The sequence below is a fragment of the Leuciscus leuciscus genome (genome assembly GCF_965113295.1).
Source record: "Leuciscus leuciscus genome assembly, chromosome: 12".
Classification (NCBI taxonomy): Eukaryota; Metazoa; Chordata; class Actinopteri; order Cypriniformes; family Leuciscidae; genus Leuciscus; species Leuciscus leuciscus.
This window is the reverse complement of record NC_138736.1, coordinates 37,376,885-37,390,836: the sequence shown is the minus strand read 5'-3', so window position 1 is coordinate 37,390,836 and position 13,952 is coordinate 37,376,885. Positions and strand designations below refer to the sequence as shown.

At 35.2% G+C, this 13,952-nt stretch overlaps 1 protein-coding gene across 1 annotated transcript; it reads left to right on the top strand.

The window, feature by feature from the left end:
- Window positions 1-1,166: 1,166 nt before the first annotated feature.
- LOC309511699 (zinc transporter ZIP4-like) lies at window positions 1,167-13,734 on the top strand. The gene is made up of 12 exons (XM_082186951.1): window positions 1,167-1,502; window positions 2,612-2,908; window positions 3,015-3,204; window positions 4,269-4,381; window positions 4,856-5,027; window positions 6,675-6,847; window positions 6,916-7,074; window positions 9,029-9,121; window positions 9,635-9,689; window positions 10,519-10,671; window positions 12,641-12,828; window positions 13,090-13,734. Exons 1-12 carry the CDS (start codon window positions 1,302-1,304, stop codon window positions 13,216-13,218), a joined length of 1,923 nt encoding a protein of 640 aa, XP_082043077.1. The 5' UTR covers window positions 1,167-1,301; the 3' UTR covers window positions 13,219-13,734.
- The last annotated feature ends 218 nt before the right edge of the window (window positions 13,735-13,952 follow it).

The following is a 13,952-nucleotide window of genomic DNA, read 5'->3' as shown; positions in this document are numbered from 1 at the left end:
CCCGCTGCAAGTGCTTCCTCAGACAGCGCGGCTTCTCTCCGGATCCAGCGATGCGTGTGCTTCGCTGAAGAGATGAAAAATCAGATATCAGCTGCCTGCGAGCTGTATTTATAGGCCTAAGTCACGCCCGTTTCGGCGGGACGTGACGCAGTGGGCGCGAAGCACCCTCATTGGGTCTGATGTCACGCTAGGCCTCGCTCGATAGGCTGCTGCAGTTGCCGCAGAACAGCCAATAGGCACACGAGCCGTCTTGCCTATGTCTGTATGCTGCCGCAACGCGTTTTACAATAATACAAAATTAAGGATAATTTTTTGGCTTCAATATCTCGCGGAAAAGGGATTTTCCCCTAGCGTAAGATACTTACGCAGTACGAGAGAACTCTCGTAAGAGAATCGAATGTGATGAAGATGAATGATGGTCTAATAATCAAATCTGGGAAATGGACTTGTCAAAAATAGAAAGTTATTCAATAAATGAATTTAACTAATACAAATAATTGATATATAAGCAATACACTAGCTTATTTATAAATATTTTGTTAGGTGACAGCAGGGGACACTGGCGCATTCATTTCAGATCTACACCATGCATGATTTTTCATCAACATTTTTTGAACGATAAAAAAAAAAAAAAAAAAGTATACAACCTAAACATCCAGTTGAATCAAAATAAGGCTTTTTAATTCTACTTCCTTTTTTACTTCGAATTACAATTCTGCATCCTGCTCTCCATCTCAATTCATTGTCATTTGCTTCCCACAGGAGGCGACATTTACAGTAGATGTTGTACAGACGATCAGATCCACTGGCAATAATACAACAAACCAGCAATCCGTGTCCCCAAAACACATCTGAAGTTAGCAGAGACAACGACTTCATTTATCAATTTTAACTTTTTTACTTTTCATAGAGGAAAATTGCTCTGAAGTGTTTAGTATAATTGCAGCAAACATATTTGCTATAAATTGGTTAAAATCGCTCTCCCCCTTTTCTTAAAAGCACTGTGGTCATTATTCCATAAAATGTCATTACATTTAGTTTCAATAAATTTATAATAATAATAAATGTACTTTATTTTATCATCATATTATTATTTTATATCAAATATTAGTCCTGTCTGAATCTTTTTGCGCAGGTGAAGGTAAGAGTTTCTCTTGACCAATCAGCGTTCAGTGTGGAGGACAGCAGGAGCTTCTACCTGAGCAGAGACATGATCACCTGTGTGAGGATCTCTGAAGCTCGTGTGTGTGTGTGTGAGGACAGTCGCGCACCACAATAGGTTCCAGTAAAACACACAGATAATGGAGACCAGCGGTGTTTTATTTCTCGCTGTCTCCTGCCTCAGTCTGTGTTCAGGAGCGCGTGGCGGTAAACATGATGTTTTCGCGCGAGTTGTGGATCTGGTGTCTCCAGGTGAAGAGTTCCTCACAGAAGATGCTCTTCTCTCGGTGTTCGAGAGGCTCGAGAGCCGCCTGCTCTGCTCCGGTGTGTCCTGTGGGAAGGTAAGGCGGATTTGAGGAATTTTGGGGGAAATCGAGGTCCAGCTGAGAGAGAATCGGGTAAATGACAATTAAAGGGACATTCAGGAAACAAAAAATAATATTAATGATACAAATACTGTATTATCACTATATATATATATATATATATTATATACAGTATACCTATATTATTATTATTATATATATATTTCTATTTTTATATTTCGTCAATGTCTTTAGGAGGCTTTTTGAAAACAAAAATATTGCTTTTTTTATGCAAAGTTTAGACAAAAGTTTTCCAAATATTAATACAAATATAATTTAATTTAAAACACACACACACACACACACACACACACACATATATATATATATATATATATATATATATATATATATATATTTTATACCAACATATCTTTTTCCAGAATTTCAGACTTTTTTTTTTTTTTTGTCTCCAGACAGTTACAACAACTAGATAGCTTTTTAGTTTTGTCAGAAAGAAAGAACATTGACACTGTATGCATGACATAATGATTGATATAATCTGTGATATAGATCTGTTTTGAACAAGAGACAAGGAAGCATCTCATGCAATATGCCAAGAACAGGTCATATCTGACCCTAAAATGAAAATAAATTTGGGTCATACTAATTTAGATCAGGGTCCAATTCTCACTATTAACTAACTAATAACAACGACTTTTGCCTCAAACTCCAAATTCCTGCTTAATAATAGTTAGTAAGGTAGTTGTCGAGTTTAGGTATTGGGTGAATTAAGGGATGTAGAATATGGCAATGTAGAATAAGGCATTAATATGTGCTTTATAAGTACTAATAAACAGCCAATATTCAAGTAATATGCATACTAATAAGACACTATAGTTAATTATAATGAGAACTGGACCCTAAACTAAAGTGTTACCTAAAAACATTCTTAAAGAAAATAAGGCTTATTTAAGGATCATTAAGATAGATTGCATTGTGATATCATTTTCATGACAGCTATGCACATTTTATGTACGATATGACAGAAATCACATGAGTATCTTTACGTTTGTTGAAAGGCAAACTTAAACTGCACACACACTATAACCTTTCGTGTCTCTCTCTCTGTCTCTGCTGTGTAGTGTGTGTCTGTTGAACATCTGCAGCAGCTGTTGAGGAACCACAGCCGTTCTCAGGAGCTCCAGATGGAGGATTTCTTCACGGTGGCTCCTGCGTTCTGCCTGTTCCTGAGCGCTCCGATGGAGACCTGCAGGGCCGTACGAGAGGGACACTGGGACACAGAGACACACCAGTTCATCCAAACCCTCTCAGACCTTAACGACACCAGCCGGCCTCCTCACCCGGGCGTCCCAGGATATCAGGGTTTGGAGAAGCTGCTCGATGAGATGGAAACACACTACCAGCCCGACACATATGAGGTCAGGAACGGCAGAACAGCTTCAGGATTAACGTGCTCAGCATCATAATATATCAAAGTTACAAAGTCTTGATACACATCTGTTATTTGTCCATCCACATTTCTAGTCGTGTCTCTCTCTGAATGACGTCCTGGAGGAGATCGGAGGTCATCACGTAGAGCTGGACGCCGTGTTGGGAAACTTCCTCTATCATGTCCTGCGTGGAGACTGTCTCAGAGCTCATGCTCTTCCTCAGAACCGATACTTTCTGGATTACATCTTTAGTCATTTTGGCTCTGATAACCTCACGCTTCATGGTATGACTGACTAATCCTGATGATGTTACACTAACCCAGAAATGTTTCATGTGGGAACAACAAAATTAACATCATTCTTATTTTAGTATCATTAATATACCAATTTTTTTTTAAAAATATGTTGAATGTTTTTATATTTTCCATTTTCATTTTAGTTCAAGTTTTAGTAATTTTGTTGTGTTTTTATAATTTTTATAAGTTTAAAAAAATGTGTCTATATGGTTTTTATTCATTTATATTTCAGTTTTAGTACTTCAAGTTAAACCAGAGATATTTGAGCATCTTTGAGATACTATTATATATTATATTTATTGTTATTATTTTTTAAATAGATGTTATATTTATATTTTCCATTTTCATTTTAGTTAAAATGTTAGTAATTTTGTTACTAATTAAAAAAAAAATGTCTATAGTTTTTATATATTTTTATTTCAGTTAGTTATTTTAGTGCATCAAGTTAAACTAAACTAAACTATAAACTAAATGAAAATGAGAAATTCTGTCTTGGCAACCATCTGAAATAAAATATAAAGCAAAATAAACATTTTATTTTATTTCAAGTAAAATGTCTTTTGTTTTGGTTTTAGTTTCAGTTATAATAAAAATAAATGAAAAAGAGAAATGTTGCCATTTTTTATTTATTATTTATTTCAGTTAACATTTATTTTATATCAAGTGTTTTTTTTTATTTTTTTATTTTTTTTTTGTTAACTATAATAACCCTGCTCAGGTCAGGTACAAATGGCACTTATTCACTTTTTAAAGCAAATATTCTATCTAAAGCACATAGGGTCCTCAGATCAGTGTTTAGGTTTCTGTGTTCTACATTTATGTTTATGCATTTGGCAGACGCTTTTATTCAAAGCACAATTTTGACCAGTTCATGCATTCCCTGCCGAACCCAAAACCTTGGCTATAGAAAAAACATTAATATGGAACTTAAAAAGGTTCTCCTGGCTGGAGTATAAGGATGTTTAAATACCTATTCATGTTCTTTAGAATTTCTGAAGTACTTTTATGTACAATAGTTGTGTTCTATTTTTAATGATGCTATTGTTACTCAGATTTTGAGGAGCTCCTGAAGACGTTAAATCTGGGTGGAGGAGAAGACGATCACGAAGATGTCCACCTCGAGCCTCATCAGGAGGATCACCATAATAACAGCAGCTGGGATACAGTAAGACACCGCAGTGTGTGTGTGTGTGGGGCATCATGGGAAATCTTTGCATGCATCATTTAGATTTAGACGAGGAATTATTTTGAGGCCTGTAACATGACATATCAACATGAATAATTGATGTTTAGCTCTCTTGATTGATGTAGTGACATAATGTGCAATCTGAGACCCTGCAATCTGTCCGGAATGAAAATCATTGAAATTAAGCCGTTACAAGTGCTCATTTTTTGTTGACATTTTTTGAGTGAAAACAGAAAAAACACAACATTTGAAACTTCAAACAAAATGAAACCATGCATATAAAATCTATATATAGCCTGTCATTTGACATCCATGCAACTAATAAATCAGGGAATTGTACACACTAAAGCATGCATGCTTATCAGAACAATGAAAGCAACTGAAGCCAAATTATATATGTAAATGATCAAAAATGTGCATGTCTCAAACTGTGTCTGGTTGTTTTGTCTATAGACGTGTTTCAGCGCTGAAGACCTGTTGAGGATCTACCAGCTGAACTCTTCATCGCTGACCCGAGATCAGTTCACACAGCTCAGTCCTGCTCTGATCCAGCAGATCCTCAGCGGAGGCTGTTCTGAGATCAGTTTCACACACGTGACCCCTGATTCTCTGAGCACAGCTGCGAGTGAGTGACAGATCAGCACTGAACAGTTAGGCTGAGCTGCATAGCATGTCGATATAAAGTCCACAAACATATTCTAAACAATATGTAGTAACAAACCTTAGTTCTCAAGCTTCCTTCAGATGTTTGTGCATTCAGCTGAATGTTTCATTATTTGATGGGAGTGACAAACATCAATATAGTTGACCATATGTGTGACATTTAAATAAGACATTTAAATGATTGCAAATAAACAAAACAAAAATTACAGAAATTAAATTAAGATTCATTATTGAATCAACATCTGAAAACAGAAAATGTGCATTAAAATCTAGGTTTATAATTGACTTTGAAGCTAAACAAGAGGAACTAAGACTTCTGTGCAAGGCTATAATAACTGGTCAATGCCATGTTATTTGAAAATAGCCAAATATGAATCTGTCTGTATGATATTTATGTTGGTGTCACTACTGTGTACACATTTTTATTTGACAAAATAAATTTTATTTACGCATTAAATTGATCAAAAACAATAGTAAATACATTTATGTTAAATCAAATTTAAACAAATCCTAAAAAATATGAAGCAGCAAAACTGTTTTCAACATTGATAATAATCATAAATGTTTCTTGAGCATAAAATGATCATATTAGAATGATTTCTGAAGGATCATGTGACACTGAAGACTGGAGTAATGATGCTGAAAATTCAGCTTTGATCACAGGAATAAATGACATTATATGAACACATATTCACATAGAAAAAAGCTATTTTAAATTTTAGAAATATTTCACTGTTTTTACTGTTTCTAATTTAAAAATGCAGCTTTGGTGAGCAGAAGAGACTTGACTTTCAAATACATTTGTAAAAATCTTACCGACCACAAACTTTTAAAAGGTAGAGTAATATCTAATGACAACAATTTAAATGTGACAAATTTATAAAAGAAATACTACCAACTTGATACTTTAGTTTGTCAGAAAGTATAGATTTTCTATTTTACAGTATTAAAAGCGTCACAGAACGGACTTTCCGAAATACTAACAGAAATGAAAGACTTTGCCTTTAGATTAACTTTATATTTTCTTCCCTGGCCGATACTTCTAGCTCTGACGCACCTTGCCACCTTCTTCGCACGCCGTCTTCATCCAATACATTGGAAATCGTCACATCTGTTGTTTTGTTATCGCGATATTAAACCCTTTACATTAGTTTAACAATTGATAATTAAGTATAGTGGAAAATTACACAGGTTAAGTTAAATAAATATATGTGTGTTTCTTTAACAAAAAATATTTGGCCATTTTTTTGAGTGTGTAACTGTCAGTGATGGTGAATGTTTAGATGATCACTTACATTCAGTTTCTGTATCAGAAACATGACACATCATGACCAGTTGCTTTTCTGGTTCTACTACAATATTTAGTTCTTGTTGGCATCTTATTGTTGGCATCAGTCTCTCATTGACAAGAACAAGGACAATCAGAATCATTCCTGAATGCTGTGACTTATTATTTTAGTGACCATCTCTTCCTGGAGAAGAACAATCCCTCCACTGTTTTCTGGTCACAAACCAGATTCCGTCTGAATGTTTACAAAAACCACACCTGTGAATAACACAGACAATACAATCTCTTTATATAATCACTCAATGAGCGCTTTGTGTCCAGGATATGGATATGCCACCCTCGCCAACATCATTATCTGCCTGATGGCCATGTTTGGGATCGTGGTGCTGCTGTTCTCCAGATGTACGCAGGTTTTCCAGATGTGCATCCAGTTCTGCATCAGCCTGGCCGTGGGATCCCTCACGGGAGACGCTCTCCTGCATCTGCTTCCCTCGGTAGGCGGACTCACATGTGTCTGAATAGGATGGGGTTCGTTCATTGTTCTCATGGTTTGTGCCTGTAGTTTTTAGGTCTTCATGCACATAAAGATGGACACGGTCATGAGGAGGAGAACCTCGACTATGTTTACAAACTCCTGGTGGTCCTCGGCGGCATCTATGTCTTCTTTCTGATGGAAGCCATATTCTCCATCATCACTCGACACGGTCATCATCATGATGGAGTGAGTGACTGAGTCTGCAGTCTTAGAAGAAAAGGCTCTTTATAGAAGCTTAAAGGGGTCTTTCAGGCGCTTCATATATAGAATCTTTTAGGGGTTCCAATCATTTTGATGATTTTTTGTTTAATTAATTTAATGAATTAAACCACACATAAACGTACTGTACTTCATCACTAGAAAAAATTAAATGACCCATTAAACATGAAAGTTTTGCAATCATTTCACATTATATAGAACCTTTTTGCCATAAAGGGTTCTTTAAAATTGAGTCTAGAACCCTATGATTCTATATAGAACCCCAGTACACACTGCAAATGACATAATCCAATTCTTACTGAGTATTTTTGTCTAATTTTCCAGTTAAAATTTCTTAAAACCCTTAAAACGAGATAAATTTAGCATGACATTCAGAAGCAACATAGCAAAAGATATTAAGACTTTTTAATAAACGCACATACCGTTAAAAAGTCTGGATAAAAAAAAGAAGAAGATATTAATACTTTTATTCAGCATGGATGCATTAATTTGACCAAAAGTAACAGTAAATACATTTATAATGGTACAAAAATTTCAAATAAATGCTGTTCTTTTGAATTTTTAATATCAAAGAATCCTGAAAATATTCATCACAGGTTTCACACAATATAAAGCAGAATTTTTTTTTTTTTAATTAATAGAAAACACTTATTTTATATAGTAATAATATTTCACAGTTTTTACTGTATTTTTAATTAAATAAATGCAGCCTTGGTGAGCAGAAGAAACTTTAAAACATTAAGAAATCCTACTGACCACAAACTTGTGAATGGTAGATTTTTACTGCACTGGAGTGTTTTTTCACTTGTTTGCAGCTTGTTTATACTTTGAACAAGAGAAAAAACTCAGTGCAGTTAGACAACAATGCACTTATATTAAAGACGTGCTGTATAAAAATTCTTGTTATCATATTCAGCTTGACTTCACAAGTAAATCTCTTTTGTTTCAAGGATTTTTAGACATTAAAGGCCCGTTCACACCAAGGACGATAACTAAACGATATAGTTTCTAAATGTAAAAAAAAAAATTGTCCACACCACAACTATAACAATAATGGCACAGAGGAACGATATCATCGGGATCACTTTCTCAAAGACTTTTTGATGAGCGAAATGGCATTTTAAGCTCGACTAATAAAAATAGGTTAAGCAGCAGGGGAAATTATTGGTGTAGAGCAGACTGGCCCTACTGAAATTATTTATAATTATGTTATTAAGAAGGCTCAGGTCATTCTTTGTACTGATGACCACCCATTATGACCTGAGTTTCAGGCCTTACCTTCGGGCCGTCGTTTTAGAGAACAAAAATGAAAGATTCATTTATGTCTGTGGCTATTAAGATACTAAACTGCCCTGGCCCTGATGAGAGTTTACTTAACACACAAAATTAATGAATTTATTAAGAATAGAGCTTGGTATTTTTATGTATGCATCCTGAATAATTTTATTGTATATTTAGGAACTTTTGTAAGTAATAGTTTATCTAATACTGAATGTATTACATGGATGTGGTTAGTGTTTCTGGTGCCTTGCTGCAGTCTTAGTTTCCCTAAGTGGGACAATAAAGCGGTGTCTGAGTCTGATAAAAATGTGTCCAAATAATAAATAAAAGAGGGCCCAAGACTGAGCCTTGGGGAACACCAGTGGTAAATTGCAATGGATAAAAACACTGACAGCCAATCAGAATCCATCGTGCTTTAAAGAGCTTGAGCATTTAAAGAGACAGACGACAAAACTGCAGCTTGCTGTAATACACAGAATGATATCGTCCGCTGGTGTCGACGTTGTTATAGTTATCATTATATTTATCTTTTAATTGTATTTTTTTGCTGTGTGCACTGGTATGACTGGAAAATGTTAGTAAGGTGGCCACCACAGGAACTGACTTGCCTTAATAAAGGGTCTCTGTTGTCTTGTTGTAGGAGTCTGACCCTCATCACTGCGATCACAGTAAAGTTCTGCAGATGTTCCAGAGCAGGAGACGCAGCAACAACTCCACGTCACAGGACGAGCTGGTGAGACCGTCTTTCTGTGTGAACACGGGCCAAATAAACAAGTTATCATGTTACAAATCACTACACAGACACTACAGACAATACCAGTTTTCCCTGAGGAGGACAGGGGTAATCATATTTCACAAACCCAGACAGTAATTGTAAAAAAAACAGGAGGTCATTTTAGGTGATTTTATTATCATCTGAATCAGGAATGTTGGTGTTCATTGGTGGCGTTTTTGATTGTTTGATTAATGAATGGATATTTAACTTATTTCTAGATTAGCCTTAGATTTAGACAGGAAAATTTGGGTATTTTTTTTATTTTTCATACAATATGTCTAAAAATTACAGCAATTTTTCTGCTCACTCATAAGACAAAATCCTGTAGGAACATCTGTGATTTGGGTGTATAATTTTTTTCCGTAACATGTCTGCTTTATTTTGACCATCAAATACAGTTTATCAGTGCAGAAACACCACAGTCTTCCTCTGTAATCATCAGTTAACACTGTCAGGTTTCATTGATTTCAGGTGAACGAGCAAAACAACGGGAAGTCCTTCCTGGAGCCGTTCAGCAGCACACGAGGTCAGTTCATGCCTAATACTCAGCGCTCTGTGCTAAACACAACTTGGCTGTAAATAATAACACCCCACTTAGAGTCAATCACATGTTTGTGCATTAAGGGAGTATAGTGACCTGTTATTAAAGTGACCTTTACCAGAACCATCCTATGAGGTCACTTGTTAAGACGTTTCTGCTGCCATATAAACTTTTCGTGAACATTTCTACACCTCATTTCCACAGCTTAGACTCAGTACGATTTTTACTCTTCTGCTCACCAAGGCTGCATTTATTTGATCAAAAATACAGTAAAAACAGTAAAATTGTGAAATAGTAAAAAAGAAATTTCTATTTGCATATATTTAAAAATGTAATTTATTCCTGTGATTCATTAAATTGATCAAAAGTGACAGTAAAGATATTTATAATGTTACAAAAGATTATATTTCAAATAAATGATGTTCTATTTTGAACTTTCTATTCATCAAAGAATCCTGAAAAAAAAAAAATTACCACGGTTTTCACAAAAATATGAAGCTGCAGCACAACTGTTTTTAACATTGATAATAATCATAAATGTTTCTATTAGAATGATTTCTGAAGGATCATGTGACACTGAAGACTGGAGTAATGATGCTGAAAATTCAGCTTTAATCACAGGAATAAATTACATCTAACAATATATTTACATAGAAAACAGTTATTTTAAACAGTAATAATATTTCCCAATATTTCTCTTTTTACCGTATTTTTGATCAAATAAATGCAGCCTTGGTGAGCAGGAGAGACTTTCAAAACATTAAAAAACCTTACCGCTTTGACCAGTAGTGAGCATCTCTCTCATGTCCCTCAGAGAAGCGTCTGCTGCCGTTCATGATCACCATTGGTGACGGCATCCATAACTTCACGGACGGTTTGGCCATGGGCGCTGCGTTCTCCGTGTCGTGGCGCTCGGGACTGGCGACATCACTGGCTGTCCTGTGCCACGAGCTTCCACACGAGTTAGGTGAGATCTCAGGAGTTTCATTTGAGAAGATAAACTCTAATCTAGCTGCTGAAAATGCAGAAAAAGTTCGTTTGTCAAGACAGACTTTGAATGTTGTGTGAATGTTGTCTGAAGGTTACAGAAACATGTAGTTTGAATACTTTCTATGTACTCTTGAAATAACTCTTGTACACAGTGTACAGTAACATTACTGTAAAGCGCAGTCAAACTTGTGTTTCTGTTTTCCTGCACACACGTTTCCTTTCAGGAATATAGTCATGAGTCTTTATGCAACAAAAAAATCATTTCAACCTGGTTTAATGTTAAATCCGCTAAAAAACTAAAAAGTAGATTCTGTGTGAATCTCTCAAAACTCATCATGAAAAGGTCTGTCACATCAAAGTCAGAAGATAACAAAAGTATTATATTTTGCATAAAGTAAATGAAGCCTGCCTTTATTTATAAATACATTTAAATAGTGAATTTTTAAAAGTTACGTATTTTATTTATATTATTTATATTTTATATGTGTGTGTATATATACAGACCCTTTCCAAAAAATTTGAATATCATGGAAAAGTTTATTTATTTCCATAATTCCATTCAAAACGTTAAACTTCCATAGATTATAGATTCAGGGCCCACAACTTAAACGATTTCAAGTATTTAGTTGTTTATTTGTACATAATTTGGGTTTCCAGCTCATAAAACCCACGAAAACAGGATTTCAAAAAATTAGAATATTACATGAAATCACACAGTAATTACGCAGTAATACCATGGTCATTGAACCAGGTTTTGGTTCTTTTGGCAGTGTGGGCAGGTGCAAATCCTGCTGGAAAATGAAGGAAGCATCTTCATAAAGCTTGTCTGCTGAAGGAAGCATGAAGTGCTCTGGAAATGTCCTGGTAGACGTCTGCGTTGAGTGGACAGCACAGTGGACCAACACCAGCCGATGACATGGCTCCCCAAACCAACACAGACTGTGGAAACTTCACACTGGACTTCAAGCATCTTGGATTGTGTGCCTCTCCATTCTTCCTCCAGACTCTGGGACCTTGGTTTCCAAATGAGATGCAAAATTTGCTCTCATCAGAAAAGAGGACTTTGGTCCACTGTGCTTTATTAAATCCAGAGTCAACGCAGCCGTCTACCAGGACATTTTCAGAGCACTTCATGCTTCCTTCATTTTCCAGCAGGATTTGCACCTGCCCACACTGCCAAAAGAACCAAAACCTGGTTCAATGACCATGGTATTACTGCGTAATTACTGTGTGATTTCATGTAATATTCTAATTTTTTGAAATCCTGTTTTCGTGGGTTTTATGAGCTGGAAGCCCAAATTATGTACAAATAAACAACTAAATACTTGAAATCGTTTAAGTTGTAGGCCCTGAATCTATAATCTATGGAAGTTTAACGTTCTGAATGGAATTATGGAAATAAATAAACTTTTCCATGATATTCTAATTTTTTGGAAAGGCTCTATACACACACACACACACACATTTTTTAAATTAATTCATTTGTTTCAATATTTAAATATTCCTTTATATTATGTATTATATTATGTTTTTAACAATTTACTTCTTCTTTTTTACATTTTCAGTTTTCATATATATATATATATATATATATATATATATGAAGAGTTTAGATGCAAAAGCCTCTAAGTGCCATCTGAAATTTTCTTCTAGAATGATCATTTTTTATCAAGTTCAGTTATTTCACTTAAATGACAATTAATAGGTCATTTGCATTGCCATTTAAGTGAAATTACTGAACTTAAATATATAAGCTTGATAAAAATGATCATTCTAGAAGAAAATTTCAGATGGCATTTAGAGGCTTTTGCATCTAAACTCTTCATATAAATATATATATATATATATATATATATATATATATATTATTTTATTTAATTTTTTTCATTTTTATGGTGCAAAATATAGTTGTATGTTTAGGTTTGTGTGTTTGTTGTCATCTGCAGGTGATTTTGCGATCCTGCTTCACTGCGGTCTGTCTGTGAAACGTGCTCTTCTGCTGAACGTGTGCAGTGCTCTCACCTCCTTCATCGGGCTGTACATCGCTCTGTCCATCTCCACACAAACACTCGCTCAGGAGTGGATCTCTGCCGTCACCGCCGGACTCTTCCTGTACATCGCCCTCGCAGACATGGTGCGTTTGCTGCTTTCAGAACGCAATGACTGAGCAGAAATGAACAAAATGGCCAACATATATTGTGTAAAATGAAAATTACGTGCTATATGGATAAAATATGCTTATGCTAAAAGCAGCAATATCAGATTCACTTCTGAAAAAAATCAATACATTGTAGTTTCCGGCATTTCTCAAGTAAAACAAACATCTAAAATATGTGTGTCATCAGATCATCATAAAAATCAATCTTCATTTCTCTGTTGTTTTCCTCTCGTCTAGCTTCCCTCCATGCTTCATGTGGACAGCAAATGGCCGTGGCTGATTTTTCTCCTGCAGAATCTGGGTCTGATGACCGGATGGGGGATCTTATTACTCCTGTCTTTATATGAAGATCAGATCGGAATCTAAAATATGATGCCGCTTTGTACTAGTGTATTATCATATTCCCTTCCTCGAGCACGTTTGTGTGATCGTCACTTGAAAAAAGTGGAAATTTGTGCAATTTATAGTGCTGCCATGTTTTAATATGGGATATTTTTCATAATTTTTCATAATATTATTGTATTTTTAGAACACCATTTACAATTTCTTCAGAAAATGTAAGTCTTATAACAATGTAACATGTGAAACGGATAAATCAGCTGTGGGAATCACTTTAAATCATGGTCATCAGCCCTCAGTTTACATATTTACAAGTTAATTATAATTTGTATGTGTTTCTATGAAGATGTAACCGGATTGAAAATAGTGCACTTGATATATGGAAGTGATTTTACATCATGAAATTCTGGTAATATATGAAGTATGAATCGTGTACTGTGTAGCCATAAGCTCTGGGTGAGCTGTAGATCCTGCACAAGTCTGAGAATATTCACTCATAGTCTCTGTGCTTTCATAAATGTTATGTAAAGCCTGTCTTCAGCATTATGGTGTCATGTGTGTCAGTGTGTTATTAGTGTTATTGAAGCCACTTCAAGCCACTGATTTTACTGTCAAAGCTGAGGTTTCACTGAGACTCATCAGAAGTGATCATTAGACAATGATCCTTGTAGAAATGTAGGAAAATGACAGGTGTCTCTGATATATAACACACACACACACCCAATATAAATACAGTGCAATGACTGCAAAACTTGGAAAAC